General features: G+C 41.6%; 1 protein-coding gene across 4 annotated transcripts in view; it reads right to left on the bottom strand.

The window, feature by feature from the left end:
- SHC4 (SHC adaptor protein 4) overlaps positions 1 to 19,738 on the bottom strand; it is a 41,512-nt gene extending 21,774 nt beyond the window's left edge. Inside the window, exons 1-3 of one of the 4 annotated variants that reach the window (XM_087877751.1) lie at positions 19,488 to 19,738; positions 18,128 to 19,107; positions 4,510 to 4,580 (exon numbers count right to left, since the gene is read on the bottom strand). In XM_087877751.1, coding sequence (XP_087733877.1) covers positions 4,510 to 4,580; positions 18,128 to 18,715 — 659 coding nt within the window. In that variant the 5' untranslated portion in view covers positions 18,716 to 19,107; positions 19,488 to 19,738. Of the gene's footprint in view, positions 1 to 4,509; positions 4,581 to 18,127 lie in introns of all 4 variants that reach the window. The other 3 variants (XM_034434696.3, XM_087877752.1, XM_034434697.3) reach the window with 3 other exon arrangements.
- Positions 19,739 to 21,016: the final 1,278 nt, after the last annotated feature.

The following is a 21,016-nucleotide window of genomic DNA, read 5'->3' as shown; positions in this document are numbered from 1 at the left end:
AGCCTCTAGATGCCTCCCATCCTATGAAATATTCTATCCGATCCAATGTCTTCAGGAGATTGGGTGAAAGAGCCATTCCACTGCACTTTCTAAGGTCCAGGCAGAAAATATTTCAGTGTGTATGCTGATATCCTGTTAAACAAGTGGTACATGTAGGAAGAAGACAGGCAGAGACAGGGGTTGGAGTTAAGAGAGGAACCAGCCTCCAGTCTATACGTTCCCACAAAAGTTTAAGCCCTTATCTAGGGCCAATTTAGTGCTGACCATTAGTTGACTAGATCCTTATGCATAAGGCATGAGCAATGAATCAGTTTAACTGGAATTTAATGTAGGGCCTCAATTCTTCATGCCTGACAGTGACAAAATCTTTGGATAGGGCACTTCCTTTGCCAGATCAGAGCAAATGTATAGCTAAGGAAAATGGGGGCGGGTGGCAAAATACAAAATTCTTTTTGTCTTTTGAGACAGGTATGACGGTGCCCCGTTATTAAAAGAAGCTTTTGCATTAAAAGCGGAAACTCGAGCAAAGATATTTAAAAAGGAATTGTTAAAAGCTTGTGCTGTTTAAAGCTTCTGCTTTACACCGTTTTAATGCAGCCTTAATGGAATGCTCTGTTTCAGAGATGGAAGCATTTGATGGCTACAATTCACTTAGGCATATCATTAAGCTGTTTTAAACAGTGAAATATCAAACTCTTAAATAAACACGGTGCATCCTTCTGCATAGCATTAAAATCCTGCAATTCTGGGAAGCGAAAACAAATCGCTGCCTGTGCATTAAAGACTTAACTCCCCATAATTTAGAACGCTTCTAACGCCTTATTCTGCATACATGGCGCAATATAGCACAGGTGGAAAATATTCCTTTGACGAGCACTACACAAACAATCAGTTGAAAGCCATAAGATGGGTAGGGTTCAAGAAAACGCCCTGTATAAGAGCTACGGAACATATTACCATCTTTGGTGGACATGTCCAGCTGCAAAAAAAATCTGGGCTAAGATTAAAAAGTGGTTAGAGAAAATAATAGAGCAACCTATGAAGGGAAAACCAGAGACATTCTTATTAGGGATATTTACATATTATAATGCCTGTATATCATACGCACAAAATTGGAAAAGGGAAAATATACCAACAGAAGAAGAATTGATAAAAAAAATTCTAGAATGTGCCAAGATGGATAAATTAACAAAAGAGCTCAAAGAAAAGGAAGATACGGAATATTATATAATCTGGCACAAATGGTATAAATGGTTAGAGACTAGAAATAATGGATAATAAAAATAGGGGTGAAATATGAAAATGGAAAGAATGAACATGACAATGTATAGAATGTAAAAAATCAATATGATTGTTAAGAAATACAATGTAATTAAAAGAGAAAGGGACAAGAAGAAAATGGAATAGTATAAAGGGAAACGGGGGAGAATGTAAATATTAGAAGAGGACCACCACGTGTGTGTGTGTGTGTGTGTGTGTGTGTGTGTGTGTGTAGTGTTTTGTATTTGTCATATTGTGTTATAATAAAAATAAAAATTTTAATAACAAAAAAAAAATGCCCTGTTAGCAAATTGTAGCTGTTATTATCTCGACGAAAGGGGAGAAAATGAAGATTTGACCAAAAAGAATGACTTCTGCTAACCATATTGAACTCTAAGGGAATCAAATGAAAGCAATCCACCTTTAATTCTTTTCCCCCTTTTTTTCTATCCTATCTTGTTTCTATCTTGTTTACTTTCTTACTCCCTCAAGCTTTCTGCACATCCGGTTTCTGATTTAACGTTGCACAGTTCGAGCTATCTTGGTTTATTCAGCAAATCGTGGTCAAGACACACTATGGTTGAGCGATGAAGCAACTCAGCCAATTGAATCATGCAGGCACGCCATGAAAGACAACAGCAACTTCAAGCAATGCTGAGTGTAATAAGGAAACAACTTAGTCACTCAGCTTTCTGTAATGTCAAATGTTCCCTTTGCCAGTACATAATTCAAGGAAATTCAGAAAGTTCTCCAGATGAGATCTCAACACAATATAGTTTTTGCTTAAAGAGCCCTTGGGCGACTATGAGTTGTCTTGACTGCTTCCTGCTGCGGTTTTGAAATATTCATGTGGCAGACACGATATTAACAATGACCAGTATATTCGTGAAATAATTTCCAGCCTCGGGCTCTTTGCTGGCTGCTGAGTTGAAGTCTGAAACCGGGGGGCACCGGAATATGACATTTACTTAATGCCAACTATCAAATCCCAGTCTCCCTCTGATAGCAATTCAGTCACTGGGTATGGAGATGAAACAGGGGACATGCCAGAATGATAAAATAAACAGGCTAGGCTAGATTTTCAAATTCTCACGCAAAGAATGTTTCGAAATTCTTTGCATTAAAAGCCAAGCCAACTGGATGACCTGCTGTTCCTCAAAACTTTAGCTTTGAACCACCCCTAGCGACAGAACCTCGATTTACGACTGTCATCGAGACTGATGTTGGTTCTGCATCATCCCCATGGATGAGAACTTGAATGCGGAGCTTGGCTTACAACTACTGGAATGAATACTATTGTTAGTAAAGGTAAAGGTTCCCCTCGCACATATGTGCTAGTCGTTTCCGACTCTAGGGGGCGGTGCTCATCTCTGTTTCAAAGCCAAAGAGCCAGCGCTGTCCGAAGACGTCTCCGTGGTCATGTAACTGGCATGACTCAACGCCAAAGGCGCACGGAACACTGTTACCTTCCCACCAAAGGTGGTCCCTATTTTTCTACTTGCATTTTTTCAGTGCTTTTGAACTGCTCAGTTGGCAGAAGCTGGGACAAGTCACAGGAGCTCACCCCATTACGCGGCACTAGGGATTCGAACCGTTGAACTGCCAACCTTTCGATCGACAAGCTCAGCATCTTAGCCACTGAACCACCGCACCTCATACTATTGTTAGTAGTGTTTCAGTAACTGCTTGTAATTTGTTGGGCAACTTTAAAGCCAGGTATTTTTTTTGGGCAGGTGGATACATCTGCAGTTAAAATCCGCCCCATGTAATATGCTGTTCATTGGAGTTTCTGTCTTTGGTAGTGATTCTATATACAGTATATGTCCTGCTTCAGAAAAACTGGGTAATGCATCATTTATGTGGCTAACTATTAGATATTTATTAGCCTGAACTGAGTTAAGGACAGAGATGGTGTTTTATTTATATTATCTGTCGTGCTACTGATAAATTGAAAATTAGTTCCCGAAAGCTGCTTTTTCAGCCCAAAAGCAGCTTAATAAAACATGAGATGCAGTTATAATTAAACTAACATGTTTTATGTAAAACGAAAGCAACTGATTACATTCTTAACAGGGATTTTTTTAATATAATGTGTTAGTCCAATGCAGGGCCCAGACTGGGGCTAAATTTGTGAAGGTCCTAAGAAAAAGGAAAACATTGAATGGATGTTTTTCCTCTGTAGGATTTTTTACTGGTTGAGGGTTTTTTAAAGCAGTAGGTGTGTTTGTGTGTGTATTCATTATATATTGATTTTTAATTGTTATATCCCTGCTTGAGGATTGAATTGTTAATGAAAAGTTAGGAGTTATATGTAGATAGATAAATAAATATAAATACTTATATACAGGAATAAAATTTTCCTCCAGCTTTCCGCCAAGGAGTATTTTATTGATTTTCTCCCTGGATTATCTACTACTGTATTGTAATGCATTTCTGTACAGAGTATTATGAATGAGTCTTATCTGTTTTTCCAATGTTTTTGTCATTCAAAACATTGGAAAAACCTCAAGCAGGGATATAACAATTAAAAAGCAATATATAATGAATACACACACACAAACACATCTGCTGCTTTAAAAAACCCTCAACCAGTAAAAAAATCCTACAGTGGAAAAACATCCATTCAAAGTGATCAATAGCAAAACTTCATTGATTGACTGATGACCTGCAACTCCAAGCAGAACAAAGCCAAGAAAATCAATCCGAAAGGATCTGATGTTTTAAATCAGGAGGATAAGAAGAAAATAAACTATATTTCTGCCTGCGTAGAAATATAGAAGGTTTGAATCAGGGGTGGGGCTGCTGGGGGTTCACAGGGGTTCGGGAGAACCTCTAGCTAAGATTCTGTGCAGTTTGGAGAACCCCGAATCCCATTCCTGGCTGGCCCCGCCCACCCCTCCCCTCCCCTCCCAGGAGTCCCCACATGGCCTGTTTTGGATGCAGGTAAGTGCAGGGCGCATGCAGTGACTCGGGGAGGGCAAAAAACGGGCCTAACGGAAGTTCAGGAAGGCCGGAAACGGGCCCATTGCCTGCCTCCAGAGGGCCTCCGCATGGGGACGCCATTTTCTTCCTCCCAGAGGCTCAAGGAAGGGCTCTGGGGCCCGGGGAGGGCAAAAAGCCCCCCCCCCAGTGCAGGAGGCCAACTAAGCCACACCCACCATGGCCACGCCCACCCAGCAAGTGGAAAGAGAACCCCCTGCTAAAATTTTTGAAGCCCACCCCTAGTTTGAATAGGATGCTGTAACTTACCTGGTTACTTGGGTCCGAGTACCAAAATCCAAAGACCTCATTGATTGCAGGACTTCAATGCAGCCCATATACTAAATATTGAAAGAGAGAGAGAGAGAGAGAATCACAGGTGTTGAAAAAGTAGAAAAACAAAGAGAACAATGCCCTAATCGAAAGACCACACTGTTTAAAATGACCGTTGATACTTCAAGGATTTCATTGGCGCTTCCTGATTTTTAGAAGTTTCCATTGTTCCCACCGATGGGCAAGAGTCAACCTAGATTGAGAAAACTGGAGTTCATATTTTCATGCCATCGTGAAACTGGGAAGATTTGTATCCCTTCCTTTTAAGATGGAATGTCCAAACTCTAAACCCCTTCAAAGAATACTGGAACAATCTCCCAACTGTATTAATTTGGATGTAATCTATTTACTCAAACTGATGCACCACCAACCTCCTGAGACTCCATGTGACTTACAGTAACGTAGATAAAACATACTTCCGTCATACAAATGCGAAATGAAAATAGAAATGAATAAACTTCATTTAAAGATGGTAGACCCAGCCCATAAGATCTTGTCCAACGATTCTAAAAAAAAATCTGCCTCCTAGGGCTCATTTAAACCACAGAGAAGCAATTGTCAAATTTGAGAGTTTTAAGATGTATGGATTTCAACTCCCAGCGTTCCCCAACCAGCCTGCTGGCTGGGGAATGCTGGGAGTTAAAGTCCACACAAATTAAAATCTCCAAGGTTGAGATACACTGCCATAAAGTCCTCACACCACAAGTACTATTCAGCAGGCTCTGACCAGTTCTGTAGAACCGGTAGCGGAAATTTTGAGTAGTTCGAGAACTGGTAAATACCACCTCTGACTGGCCCCGCCCCCATCTATTCTCTGCCTCCCGAGTCCCAGCTGATCGGGAGGGAATGGGGATTTTGCAGTAACCTTCCCCCGGAGTGGGGAGGGAATGGCGATTTTACAGTATCCTTCCCCTGGAGTGGAGAGGGAATGGAGATTTTACAGTATCCTTCTTCTGCCACACCCACCAAGCCACGCCCACCAAGCCACACCCACAGAACCGGTAGTAAAAAAATTTGAATCCCGCCCCTGCCTCACACCCTGAAATGAATTACCGAGAACGATAAGTGGCCCTTTTTTGTGGGGTAAAAGAGTTCAATGACACATAAACCATAAATTGACCAGTAACTGGACCCACATGACATACTAAAGCACAAATTGAAAAAATATATATATTTTCCTCTGTCCTGTGTGATTACATTTCAAGTTCTTTTTATCTCTCCTACAAGACTGCCAGATGAAGGACCCTTCTGAGGAATTACGATAGCGGTAGCTATTTCCTAATAATGTAAAAGCTACAATATAATAGTAATTGGTACTTCCGGGAGCGTGAGGGGATAAGATTAATCTGGCCTAGTTTTTTGCAGACAATTGCATAGGAATGATTTGAGGAGGGGGGGGGAAGCTATGAAAGATGATAATATATTTTATTTAATGACCAACACTGTAGTTACCGTAAGTCTCGGCCAACCATTAGTAATCAATTACAAGAAGGGGGGAAAAGATCATGGCCTGAAGGCTTATGTAGGTTGCAAATCAAGTCTTTGAAAATCCCCTTCAAGGTTAGATATCCATTAATCAGCATTTACGGTCTCTGCTCTGAAAAGGGAGGTTGTGCGGCGGTATTTTTTTTCAACGCCTGTGGGCTTTCAGGCCTTCCCCCCCACCTGCCCCCCACTCACTCCACCTTCCCCTTAAGAACAGCAATCTTGCAAACCGGCTGGCTGCGGTTTTGCCACCCTTGATGAAGGCAAAGATTCGGAGGAGTAGGTGAGTCACAGGCTGAGATCATATGACTGTGAGTAAGCTCCCCTCAACATATGCGTGGGAGGCTCAATTCAGCAAAGCCTTGTGTGGGAGGGGGGGAGGGGAGGGAAAGTAGGGGGAGAGAGGAGAGAAATCGATATTGAGGGGTTGCCATCAATGGTCCTGATTGGAAGTTCATCTTATCAGACGCTCCTTAAAGGCCACAAAAGCTGGAGTAAGGAAAAGGTAGGAACAAGGTGTTTTGAAAGAGATCGTCAAGGGACTTTTAGCATTTTGGATTATTCAGGATTGTATACTCCCAGCTGTGAAAAGGTTCCCCTCACACATATGTGCTAGTCGTTCCCGACTCTAGGGGGCGGTGATCATCTCCGTTTCAAAGCCGAAGAGCCAGTGCTGTCCGAAGACGTCTCCGTGGTCATGTGGCTGGCATGACTCAACGCCAAAGCCGCACGGAACGCTGTTACCTTCCCACCAAAGATGGTCCCTATTTTTTCTACTTGCATTTTTTTATGTGCTAGGTTGGCAGAAGCTGGGACAAGTAATGGGAGCTCACCCCATTACGTGACACTAGGGATTCGAACCGCAAAACTGCCGACCTTTCGACCGACAAGCTCAGCATCTTAGTAACTGAGCCACCGTGTCCCCGTTTTCCCTAGCTGTGTAGGGAAGTCTTTAATTGTCTAGGAAATGAAAAGATAACAGTAAAATAAAGATTTCCCCTGCTCAACTCTAGGGCTTGGTACTGATTCTTGAATTCTTGAATGAAGAAGATGTTTTCCGTAGTTATGTGGTCAGCATGGCTATATGCCAAAGGCGCATACCCACCAAAGTGGTATCTATGAATTATCTACTCATGTTTCATGCTTTCAAACTGCTAGGTGGGCAGGAGCAAGGGACAAGAGCTCACCCCATTGTATGGCTCTTGGGTCTTGAACCTGAGCTATCAAGCTCTCCAGCTGACAAGCTTGGTGTCTTTAATCATCACACTTCCCTCTAAAAAATGAACATCTGGTCTAAGGACTTTCAAGTCTAACCAACTAATTAACATCTAGTTTAACAAAGAGAAGAAGTAAGGGTGACATGACAGCTGTTTTCCAGCAGTTGAGGGCCTGTCACTGAAAAGATGGGAGTTGGGCAGGACAAGAAGTAACATGTGGAACAGGGGTGGGTTCTACTTACCTTTACTACCGGTTCACAACAGGGCCGCACGCATGTGCAGAAGCGTTCTGATGACGTTGGGGTCGGTGGGCGGAGCCTCCCGCCGGTTTTACTACCGGTTCGATAGAATCGGTCCGAACTGGGGGCAACTCACTACTGGTGTGGAAGATCATTAAAAAGGGATCCAACCTATCGTGTTTCCCCGAAAATAAGACCGGGTCTTATACTAATTTTTGCTCCAAAAGACACATTAGGGCTTATTTTCTGGTTAGGTCTTATTTTGGGGGAAATACGGCACTAAATGCATCCATCTGACTGACAATCTTAACTGGGGCTTATTTTGGGGGTAGGGCTTATATTACGAGCATCCTGAAAAATCATGCTAGGACTTATTTTCCGGTTGGGTCTTATTTTCGGGGAAACGGGGTAAGGAGAAATGTCTTGACAGCGAAAAGAATAAATGGAACAGCTTGCTTCCTGAAGTTGTGAGTGCTCCATCATTGGAAGTTTTCAAGAAGAGATTGGACAACAACTTGTCCAGAATGATATAGATCTCCTGTTTGAGCAAGGAGTTGGATACGAGACCTCCAAGGCCCCTTTTCCAAGTCTATTATTCTATGTTTTATCTTGCAAAGTTCCAAAGCTTGACCACCACGATTGAGGAGGTGAGCTGTCATCCGTGTCTTGTCCAGAACTCATCCTTTTCCCTTCTCCAGAAATACAACCAGGGCTGGATGAGGTCAACCAGGTTTCACACCCGAGCAAGGTGGAGAAACAACCAATCGCATCATGAGATGATGTCAAGGAGACGGCGAACAGACCCACTGCTAAATATCTGGACACATCTCAACATTTTGTTTTTGTTTTTTTAAAGAAATGCCTCATGGCTGAAGAATAGCAAAATGCAGGGGTGAAATCCAGCAGGTTCTGGAGAACCGGTAGCAGAAATTTTGACTAGTTCAGAGAACCGGCAAATACCACCTCTGGCTGGCCCCAGAGTGGGGTGGGAATGAAGAGTTTACAATATCCTTCCCCTAGGAGTGGGGAGGGAATGGGGATTTTGCAGTATCCTTCCCCTGCCACGCCCACCAAGCCATGCCCACAGAACCGGTAGTAAAAAAATTTGGATTTCATCACTGGCAAAATGGTATTTGTTGCCCTCAAAAAAGGGGTTACCTTTGTCTTTTCTGCAACAATATAGACACTTTTTCAAAATTAAGACATCCAAAAGAGGGAGGAAGATGCGACTAAAGGAAGTTGAGGTCTACAATTACTTCCCTGACCTTCCACCCTTTCATTACTCCCTTTCTCCATGTTTAACTTTGCCACTCTGGGGTGATGGCTTCCTTCACACAGCTCTGAGAGCAGAATGGCACTAAGGAAATAATTGGGGTGGGTTCCAGAGGGACAAAGCTCATTTCCAGGTGGCTTCACTTCCACTTTAGAAACAGGAGAAACCATACAGATAATCCTCGACTTACGACCACAGTTGAACCCAACATTTCCGTTCCTAAGTGAGACGTTGGTTGAGTGAGTTTTGCCCCATTTTCTGACCTTTCTTGCCACCGTTGTTAAGTGAATCACTGCCCTTGTTAAGTTAGTAAGCACAGTTGTTAAGCAAATCTGGCCTCCCCCCCCCATCGACTCTGCTCGTCAGAAGGGGATCACATGACCCTGGGACATGTGACTGTCATAAATACGAGTCAGTTGACAGGCATCCGAATTTTGCTCATGTGACCACAGGGTGTATGGTCACATGACATATGAATGATCATATGTCATTCGTTTCAGTGCCGCTTTGAACGGTTATTAAATGAACTGTTGTAAGTCAAGGACTACTAAAGCCTATAAAGAACGGTTGCAGGAACTGGGTATGTCTACTTTAATGAAAAGAAGGACTAGGGGGGACATGATAGCAGTGTTCCAATATCTCAGGGGTTGCCACAAAGAAGAGGGAGTCAAACTATTCTCCAAAGCACCTGAGGGCAGGACAAGAAGCAATGGATGGAAACTCATCAAGGAGAGAAGCAGCCTAGAACTAAGGAGAAATTTCCTGACAGTGAGAACAATTAACCAGTGGAACGACTTGCCTCCAGAAGTTGTGAATGCTCCAACACTGGAAGTTTTTAAGAAGATGTTGGCTATCCATTTATCTGAAGTGGTGTAGGGTTTCCTGCTTAAGCAGGGGGTTGGACTAGAAGACCTCCAAGGTCCCTTCCTCCCACTCTGTTATTCCATATTCTGTATTTTCATTACAACTTCATGGGACTCATAACTGGAAGAGGCCAATAGGGGATAAACTCAGTTTTTGGGGAGTCCTCAGGACTTCTATTCTGCTCCCTAAATCGAGATTTTGAGAAAGGGAAACGCATTCACTGCGAGTGAGAAAGGATGTTGAGTTTCGGCGGGCAATAAAATATCTCCGGTGGGGGGGGGAGCTATTCGCAGTTCTCACAGCTGTTCAGCAAGCTGGTTGCTTAGTCAGAGAGCTGGGATCTCAACACAACTGCCAGTCCTTTTACACAGAGGTCAAGCCTCATGACTCACGGAGAGTAATTACAAAGGAAGTGGAAGGAGCCGCTAACCTCCCCTCTTCTTCCCCCTCCGATAAGACTCAGAGCTGCCAAGGTCTCTGAGGAAAACACGAGAGTCCGGTCCTATGACTCCCCCAACTCTCCAGCTCCACTGTTATAATTAAACGTTTGCATCCAGCACAGGCGAGCAAGACAACAGGGAGAAACTAAAAAGCCATCTTCTTCCTTCCTGCATCATAGATGAGTCCAAGAAGCTCTGAGTCATAGGAGTTCATTGGATGCCCAAGAGAGATCAGCATCCATGGGATGGGAAAGCTTTTGTGTTTATGTGGTCTTCTCTACAAGGCAGTGGTGAAATCCAATTTTTTTTTTACTACCGGTTCTGTGGGGCGTGGCTTGGTGGGCGTGGCAGGGGAAGGATACTGCAAAATCTCCAGCAGCCCACCCCTGGATTTTTCCCAAAATTCCAAGCGGTCCATGGACTCTTTTGCTTATCCTCATTTTCCTTCCCCAACCCTATTTTCCAATTGAACTACATGAAACAATAGAGATTTTTAAATAAAAACAAAGCATGATGCCTCAAACCAGGAGTCTCCAGCTGCTACTTTTGAAGAATGCTAAAATAACCTCTCTTTTTATTTTTTTATTTTTTTCACAAGGGTCCCACTTTTCATTTTGGAACATTATTTTCCGTCTGAGAACCACGAACCAGAGGAAAGAGAGACCCACTGAGGTGACGATATCACCAGAAATTTGTGAGGCTGAAACATTCTGACCTTTATTTTTAGACGTTTGTGGGAAGGTTGTGGAAAACAGGTGTAGGAAGTTTTGCATATTGACTCATTTGCAACGCAGAACAATTCTTCAGAGCAATTGTGCCCAGCTTGACACTTTGGATTAGGGCCTATTTTGTATGCGTGTCGGTATCTGGGTGGGCAAGAATGAAGACAGAGGAAGGCAACGCTTTGGGATTTTATAGAAGAGGCAGTCAGAGTTCCACTTGGTAGAAGAATAGCCATGACTGCCTCGGAGAAGATAGTCAAATCTGTGATGTATGATCCATGAAACACCTAGGTTTACAAAGATAAGGCTCCTGCAAGTCACGATATTCCCTGTGAGGCTCTACGAGAGTGAAAGATTGAAAAAGCAGGATAGGAAGACTGATGCTTTGGGGCCCTTGATGTTGGAGAAGATCCTGAGAATAATATGGACAACTAAGAAAATAAACAGAGTCATCAAATATATCAACCCAGAATTCTCACTTAAAGCACAGATAGATAAAGGTAAAGGTTCCCCTCGCACATATGTGCTAGTCGTTCCCAACTCTAGGGGGCAGTGCTCATCTCCATTTCAAAGCCGAGGAGCCAGCGCTGTCCAAAGACGTCTCCGTGGTCATGTGGCCGGCATAACTAAATACCAAAGGCGCACGGAACGCTGTTACCTTCCCACCAAAGGTGGTCCTTATTTTTTCTACTTACATTTTTTACGTACTTTCGAACTGCTAGGTTGGCAGAAGCTGGGACAAGTAACGGGAGCTCACTCCATTACGCAGCACTAGGGATTCGAACCGCTGAACTGCCGACCTTTCGATCGACAAGCTCAGCGTCTTAGCCACTGAGCCACCGCGTCCCTTTTGAAGGAAAAATAACCAAGCCCAAATTATCCTAGTGTCCTTTAGACACATGATGCAAGGAGGATGGACTTAGTTGACAATGGCAATGTTGGAAAACTCGAAGACCATCATGGAGCAAAATCCATCTATGTGGTAAAAACAACTGTATGGCCCACAATCAATCAATCTGTCACTTAATCTGTAAAATGATTGGATGAACACTTTTTGGATGAATCTTTGTTGTTTTTAATATAAGGGCCAAAATTTTAATATATTTTAAACTGTTTTTAAATCTTGTGGGTATATGTTGTTTTAATATGGCTGTATACCGCCCTGAGTCCTTTGGGAGAAGGGCGGTATAAAAATTTAATACATAAATAAATAAAATAAATAAATCCAAACAATGCTAAGAATTTTCTCGCTGTTTTAGAATGTCCTGTTTATGAAGCCAACCAACTTCAGTGGATAAAGCCGATAAGAGCTGTGGCAGCGCAGTGGTTAGAATGCAGTATTGCCGGCTAACTCTGCCCACTGTCAGGAGTTCGATCCTGACTGGCTCAAAGTTGACTCAGCCTTCCATCTTTCCGAGGTCAGTAAAATGAGGATCCAGATTGTTGGGGAAAATATGCTGACTCTGTAAACTGCTTAGAGAGGGCTGTAAAGCACTGTGAAGCGGTATATAAGTATAAGTGCTATTGCTGTTTAAAAAAAAAAACATTTGGGAATGCGGTCACTATGAGCTGGTTCCTGGTTAGATTTTAGTCTTGTCCCCCTTTTCTTCCATTCCTAAAAGGATTGCTATTTTTAAACAGTGCACATAATTGAATGTTTTCATCAACCACTTATCCATACCATTTTAAAAACCTTGCAGGATGAGTTTGGGGTTCAGGACAGAAAAAGCTCAAAGCAAGCAGGAAGTGTCAAAATAACACCAGTAAGGTGTGTGGAAAATGTGGTTTTCAAGAAAAAGAGACAAAAATCACTCATGCAACAAAGATCTTTCTTTTAGCAGGAAGTGAAAGTGAGTGTTTGCATATGAATAAAGTTGCCCAGATCACCTGGTACTGGTTGTTTTTTTTAAAATGGGGAATTCCACCAGCAATTTCTCACTGTTTATGTACAGTATATGGGGTTTTTAAAAATCACAATTCTTTTTGTAATATGATAGAAAGAATACAGTATTAATGTCCATAACAAAAACCCATCATAGATTAGAATAGAATAACAGAGTTGGAAGGGACCTTGGAGGTCTTCTAGTCCAACCCCCTGCTTAGGAAGGAAACCCTACACCACTTCAGACAAATGGTTATCCAACATCTTAAAAATTTCCAGTGTTGGAGCCTTCACAACTTCTGCAGGCAAGTTGTTCCACTGGTTAATTGTTGTAACTGTCAGGAAATTTCTCCTTAGTTCTACGTTGCTTCTCTCCTTGATTAGTTTCCACCCATTGCTTCTTCTCCTGCCCTCAGGTGCTTTGGAGAATAGTTTGACTCCCTCTTCTTTGTGGCAGCCCCTGAGATATTGGAAGACTGCTATCATGTCTCCCCTAGTCCTTCTCTTCATCAGACTAGACATACCCAGTTCCTACAACCGTTCTTCATATGTTTTAGCCTCCAGGTCCCTAATCCTCTTGGTTGCTCTTCTCTACACTCTTTCTAGAGTCTCAACATCTTTTTTTACATCGTGGCGACCAAAACTGAATGCAATATTCCACGTGTGGCCTTACCAAGGCCTTATAAAGTGGTATTAACACTTCACGTGATCTTGATTCTGTTCCTCTGTTTATGCAGCCCAGAACTGTGTTGGCTTTTTTGGCAGCTGCAGCACACTGCTGGCTCATAGCTAAATCATATTTGCTATTTGCTTTTAATTAAACGAAATGACATTTAATTAACATTCTGCCCCTGAGCTAATTTTTTTTTTTTTTTTTTTATGTTTAGAGATCAGAACCATAAAAAATTCAGTGTGGGTTATATTATTATTGTAACAGTTGAATTACAGATTGGGTTTGCAATTTTTAGCCTATAATAGTTTCCTGTATTAAACCTATATGTTGCCCAGCGTTCCCAATAACCCTGAATGACCTACCACAATCAAGTTATACTAAAGTAGATAAACTATGAAGTGATGAATTGATTTAATTATGAAAATAATTGAAATTGAGAGATAAATTAGATGGACCCAGTTTGTGGGGGCAATAAACTGACTTTGTATAAATATACAAAAGTATGAAGGCTATTGCTTAACGCATTGTAAGCCGCCCTGAGTCTCTGGAGAAGGGTGGCATATAAATCAAATTAAAAATTAAAAAAGACAATTGAGTTTTTATATTCTAATGAAATAAGATACTGGATAGTGTTCATTGTTTATTAAGAAGAGATTAAGATAAGAGTTTATAACAGAAAAAGGTGATGTGAAAGATAAATATGATATATATTATGGTAAAAGGGTAAAATGAATGATAGAGAAAATATGAAATGACAAACTGGTTCATTTAAGAAAATAATTAAGAGATGAACCTGAAATATTATGTTATAACAAGAAATTAGAAATTAAGGATGGAGGTGATAGTGTTTAAATTAAAGGGTTTCAATATGAAAATGGAATAAGAAAAAATAAATTGTCAAAAGTTAAAAAATGTGACGGGAATTTTGAGAAATATATGTGACAAAAAGGAGAAATAAAATAAGGAAAAGAAATAAGGTTACGGAATTAGCAGGTGTAGGGCGTATGGTAATATCGTTTATGTGTTAAGAAGAGATCGAAAACAAAATTAAAAAAGTAGAGAAAAAGAATATTATGGCAGGAATTGAAATATATAAATTGTATTTGGGGAAAAAGTAAAAAAAAAGATTGGAAATATAAAATATTATAATTATAAGTTGTACAAGATTGGACTCGGTCAATACTCTATTCAGAAAATATGTATTGTTTGTTTGTTAACGTGTTTGTTTGTTTTAAAAAAATAAAAAAACCCTTTTTTTAAAAAAGTTATGCTAAAGTAAAATTAAATAAAAGGATATTGCTCGTTTAAGCAGAGGCTGGAGGGGCGTAATAATGGATTCCTGCATTTCCACATGAATCCATCCTTCTCCGCATGAGAATATAAGATGGAATCTTGTATGATGCACAATTGAGACGGCATTGCACAGGCGAGAACCTGCATGTGGTTAAAACTGCTTTTACTGAATAGCTGTTGACTTCACAACACATTAAATATAATGCCTTTGGCTTACGTTTTGTGCAGATGCAGTCTAGAAGAAGCTGTCTCACCTCCTAACTAACCCAGGCTATTTTGGACCGGCAATAACACATCATAAATCTAAGATGAAGTCATCGTCTTCTTCTACGTGAGATGCCCAATCCTTTATTATTATTATTATTATGATTTGAATCCAATTAATTTGGATATGAGCAAAATAAGACCGCCGCTGGTAGAGTGCCAAAATGGTAGATACGTTTCTCCCAGGGGGTGGGGGAAAGAGGACAGACAAGGGCAGGAACTCAGGAGGAATTGCAAACACCAATTTGTGCAAAAAATAGGTAACGGAATCACAAACCATCTCCCTGCAGCAGGAATAGCAATCGCACTTAAGACTCGTGTACTGCTTCACACAATGCTTTTTACAGCCCTTCCTAAGCGGTTTACAGAGTCAGCATATTGTCCCCCAACAATCTGGCTCCTCATTTGACCGACCTCGGAAGGATGGAAAGCTGAGTCAACCTTAAGCCGGTCAGGATCGAACCACTGGCAGTGGGCAGAATTAGCCTGCAATACTGCATTCTAACCACGGCACCCCCACGGTCCGTCCGTCCTTCCTTCCTTCCTTCCTTCCTTCCTTCCTTCCTTCCTTCCTCCCTCCCTCCCTCCCTTCCCACTTAGCAATAGCACTTAGACTTATATACCACTTCATAGTGCTTTACAGCCCTCTCTAAGCGGTTTACAGAGTCAGCCTCTTGCCCCCAACGATCTGGGTCCTCATTTTACCGACCTCGGGAAGGATGGAAGGCTGAGTCAACCTTAAGACGGTCAGGATCGAACCGCTGGCAGTGGGCAGAGTTAGCTTGCAATACTGCATTCTAACCACTGTGCCATCAAGGAAGCATTATGATGTGATCGTTTATGTTCCTGCTGTTAGGCTATATAACATAGGGGGCAGAGGTTTCTATGGGACCAACTTGCTCCCTTTCTCCTCTTGAACGTGGCTGAATAACCCTCATCTTTAACACAAAGCCATTATTTATCTGCGTAACTGTGGTATTCCTCCATACAAGAAGTCCTTGGTGCTCTTTTTCTTTTGCAAGGTTTCTGGGATAACTGTCAGCTTTTTCCATGAGGCTTTTAACTGTTCAAGGTACAGTGATAAACTCATATTACCCCACGTCTTCTTCTCTCAAGGAAAGGTCATATGCCAGCTAAGCCAATTTTATCCTGCTGACAGGGGACTAAAAAAAATAGCAAGATAAGCAGCCACAACTATGCAATCAAAGTCCCAGTAGCAGAGAATATTTGCAGCTCAGGGTTGAACTGTGAGGTCCTTGGTGCTCTCTAAGCTTGGCTGCTTTCTTGCAGACCTTTCATTACCCAACTAGGTAACATCATCAATGCTAGAAGGGGATGGGTTTGCAAGGAGCAGGAAGAAGACTGTAGGGTCCTCGGTGCTCTCTGAGCTGGGTTACTTTCTTGCAGACCTTTCGTTACCCAACTAGGCAATATCATCAGTGCAGAAGGGAGTGGGTTTTTTTGTGGAGTGGAGGAAGAAGAGGACTGTGGGGTCCTTGGTGCTCTCTGAGCTGGGTTGTTTTCTTGCAGACCTTTCATTACCCAACTAGGTAATATCATCAGTGCCGGAAGGGAGTGGGGGTTTGCTCTCTGTATATCTGTCAAAGCCCATTCTTTTTACATGCATTTTTAACAGCCTCTCTGCAACCACCAATTTAGCTTCGGTGTAACCTCCAGCCCCATTTTGATGCTTCGGCACTGAACCTCAAGGAGAATGTTGACGTTTAAGGATAACATCTTGAGGGATTCTTTTTCTTTCTTTCTTTCTTTCTTTCTTTCTTTCTTTCTCTCTTTCTTTCTTTCTTTCTTTTTCTTTCTTCCTTTCTTTCTCTTTCTTTCCTTTTTCTTTCTTTCTTCTTTCTTTCTTTCTCTCTCTCTTTCTTTTCTTTCTTTCTTTCTTTTTTTCAATAGAAGCAACACAATAGCACGTTAAGCTTCTTTCATACACCTATTTTCTACAACTTCTCCATAGACTTCCAAACATAAAGAAAAGGCCCAAAAATTCCGTTTCATTCAGTCCGGTGACATCACTGTCTGGATGACTCTCTTTTCCCCTACCTACCCTATGGCTCTCGTTCTGAAGATAAATTTTAATAAAATGAAATGTAGAGTCCCTTTGGTAACAAAGAAAGCTACTCTGTCCTCGTTTATACAAATTTTTGCTTTGTTTTCTAGATTATCCTAGTCATCCGGGTTGCCTTTTGAATCCTGGAAATGAATCTCCTTGGGTTGTTTTTATTAACCTGTGAGTGGCAGAATTTGCTTAGACCAGTGGTAGCGCTGTACATTTTATTGAAATGCTTACTACCCATGATTAACCGAAGCATTGTTTTTCCTCATTGACCCAATTTAACGGGTTTGCATTATGCACTGCCCAATGACCTGAAAGCACGTGGGCTGCGTTCGAATCATAGTTAGGCTAACCTAAACATTCACTAGTTTGCATTTAGTTGTGCTGCACAAGTCTCCCTGTGTCTTTGGGTGTTTTTTTTTTTTTAAAGAATCGTTTCCTCAACATGTTAGAGACTTAGCTAGATACTGTAATTTTTTTCATGCTTGTTTCCAAATTTCTTACAAGGTAGTTCAGCTAGGGTATCACACCAAATAAGACAGCATCTTAATTACATCTGTAATTACTCTGTAAGAGTAGTCACATTTTTGCCCGATACAATGGGAATTTATTGTTTATTTTATTTATTTATTTATTGACAGAGCCTAAAGGAGGGGAGGATTTGAAGGCATTTTTAGCCAAATGTGGGGGAAATAACAAAACTAGAGTCATTTGAGGGTTTCTCCCACCACCACCCCAATTCTCATTTTGGAATCAGACTTCAGCATATAAAACGAGGTGGGCTAAATATTTGCTTACTTAGAAGGCTAGCAGCTGAAGTGTAATACAGCTGGTCCTCGACTTACGACCGCAGCGGAGACTGGAACTTTGCTCACTAAGTGATGCAGTTGCTAAGTGAGCTGCACCCACTTTTATGACCCGTTTAAGCCAAATCGCCACAGCTGTTAACCAGAACCAGCTTCTCCCGTTGACGAGGAATAGGCACGTATTGCATAGTTGATAAACCTGTTAAGATTAAGAGAGGACTGCATCCTAATACATTGCATTAATTCCAAGGAGGCTTATTATAGACATCTTGTTAAATGTATTCGCTCATCTGAATGAGAAAAAAGATCCAAGGAAGGCTACTTACCCGGGCAAAGTAGGATATCCCAGTCTCCAAGCTGGATTCACCCTTTTGTCCAAGATCTTTGCTTGGTTTAGAAAGGAAAGCAGAGTCTCCCACAGCTAACAAAACACAGTTCTCTTGGATGTTTGGCTTGGACCTGAACGCCTTGTCTGGGTCTCCCAGGGAATAAGCAGAAGACAAGGAGCTGCTTAAGCCGATTTCTGGAACGGTGGGGTTGGTCTGGACAGTGACGCATTCCGTGAGTTTAAACCTTGGCACCTCTTTCGTCCGTAAGCAGAAATTCTTCAGGGTTGGCAAGGTGGAAGGATTGGCCAGCTTAACGTTCGCCATGCGAGGTACCAAGGTGCACAAAGAAATGGAGCTGTCCGAGGTACCAACTGGGACATCTTCAGTGAGTGTGTTAGATGTAATGGAAGGAGAAGCTGAAGAGGCCTTCAGGCGAAGAAGATCTCTCGACGTGTCTTCCTCCAGTGAGGTGAGGGATTCATTTCTGAAACGACTATATTTAGTCCTGTGGAGCATTCCTGGTTCTCTTAAGAATCCTACATCCAGTAGTTGTGCACTCGAGCAACAGAGAATGGGTTCTCTCATAGCCTGCAAAGTTTTGTAACTCAATCTCCTGGTTCCCCCACCCTTAACTCAGCTGCCTTCTTATGAGTGACCAAAAAAAATACGGAACCAGACAGATCAAAATAATTTTGAATAGAAAAAATAAGAAAACAGGGTTTCTGGTCACTGTGGGTGCTCTTAAAACATCTCCGGAATGTTTCTTCCTCTTCATCAACCCTGTTTCAGTTTGCCCGGTCATTTAATTGTTTGAAATTAAATCAAAGTGAAACCCATACGAAGAAGCCCAGATCCCAAAGCTACGTCTGTTTCATCTGAACAGGTAGAATAATTTCAAGCAAGCAAACGCCAAATTCTTCTTAGTTTCTCAGCACTCAATGCCACGATTCTGCATAGGATTAATGTTAAAGACCCAGCTACCTTAAAAAAAAAAAATTAAGTATTAAAAGACGAAGACACAAGAAATCTCTTTCTTGAAAAACAACAGCAAGATATATATTTTTAAAAAGAAAGTAGCCTTGTTCCGAATTGATTATCAATGACTTGATCAGTTGAGGTGGGAAAAAGTACTTCTCTGAAATTAAAATGAAATCCCGACCAAGGCAGCTGGCAGGAAAAAAGTCCAGGTTAACGTGTTCTATGAACAAAACTCAGTTTCTGCCTGCAAAAAAAACACACACAAAAAAACACCTTGCTCGTCCTTAAAGACCCCACAGTAGCATAATGAGCCTCAAATACTCCGCAGAGATTGATATTCTGGCACAGCAGAAAAACCATCAGTCAATGGAAACATTACCAAAAAGTCTCTCCATCGTTCTCTGGAGCCATCCCTTCGCTCTTTTTCCTAATCTCCAGATTAGGATGACCGATTCCTTTGAAATTTGACAGAAAGAATGTTGCCTTTTCTCATCGTCTTCGTCTCCTTCTCCTTCTTCTTCTCCTTTTTTTTTTTTATGAATGAAGTTTTCTGAATGGATCTCACTGTGTGCAAGCTAAATAAACCTGTGAATGAAGCTGAGAATGGCTGTAACTGACTGGCAATCCCAGGGGTGTTTTAAGTCTGCAGCCAATCGGAAAGGAGCCTGATGACTCACGCACCATAAATACACGAAACTAGTAGCCATCCAAAAATGTGACTTTTGGCAAAGGGGGCAGCTTTCACTGTACCGGAGGTAGCCAGTGATTGGGGGTGGGAGGAGGCATCCTTGGCACGAGATGCAATTCATATATTTTCTCGATGAGAAGAAAAGGTAGAGAGCTCCTGATTTCTGCAATGCACCAGCCGGAGCTTAGCATAAAGAAAAGGCATTAGTTGATAGGATAGGGTGGGGGTGGGAGAGAATGATGATGAATTGGGTTTTTTTTTTTCCCCTGTTTCTTTTCTCTTTTTTTTTTTTCTCGTTAAGAAACAGAGCTCCTTTTTATCGACTTTCCGTTCCATCTAGAATGGCACTTCCTGTGCCGATCAAATTTACTGAGAAAGCAGATTAGAAGAAAGCAGCAAACACACAGGAAGCCCGGGACCTGAGCAGGGAATTCAATAAAGTGCATCACATCCTCGGAAACTGCAAGCCATCGCAAGCATTAGGAAGGAAGACGAAAGGGCACCTGGGGAGAAGGGAGGGGGAGGGGAGGGCGAGATGGGAGGGGAGGGGAATCCTGCAGCTTCATCGCTGGGTTTTATTGGCATTGTTATATATATATATGTGTGTGTGTGTGTGTGTATCTTTTTCTTTTTCGTAGGCTTTTATGTGCATATTCTTTCTAGCCAGGTTTTACCTACGTAAACTAAGTTGTTCTACAGTCCTGGTTCTGTGAAATTTCTGTGAAATTTCTGTGAAATTTCTGTGAAATTTCACAGAACCAGGGCTGTAGAACAACTTAGTTTACGTAGATAAAACCTGGCTAGAAAGAATATGCATATATATATATATATATATATATTTATTTGTTTTCTCAGGTTTTCGCGAGTGTTTGTATGTAGGTCTTTGGTTATTCGGGTCTTCTCCCACGTAAAATTGGAAGTGTCTTGGCGACGTTTCGACGAAGTCTCATTCATCATCTTCAGGCTGGTGTTCTCGGCTTCGTGCTTCCAGGAGCAATGGAAGCACGAAGCCGAGAACACCAGCCTGAAGATGACGAATGAGACTTCGTCGAAACGTCGCCAAGACACTTCCAATTTTACGTGGGAGAAGACCCGAATAACCAAAGACCTACATACATATATATATATATATATATATATATATATATATATATATATATATATATATATATTTGTCTTCTTAAGTTTTCGTGGGTGTGCATATGCAAAAAATTAAAATC

This window comes from Pantherophis guttatus, chromosome 13, assembly GCF_059756535.1.
Source record: "Pantherophis guttatus breed Tessera chromosome 13, ASM5975653v1, whole genome shotgun sequence".
Taxonomy (NCBI): domain Eukaryota; kingdom Metazoa; phylum Chordata; class Lepidosauria; order Squamata; family Colubridae; genus Pantherophis; species Pantherophis guttatus.
The sequence above is the reverse complement of the archived record's forward strand: the minus strand, read 5'-3'. Positions and strand labels throughout refer to the sequence as shown.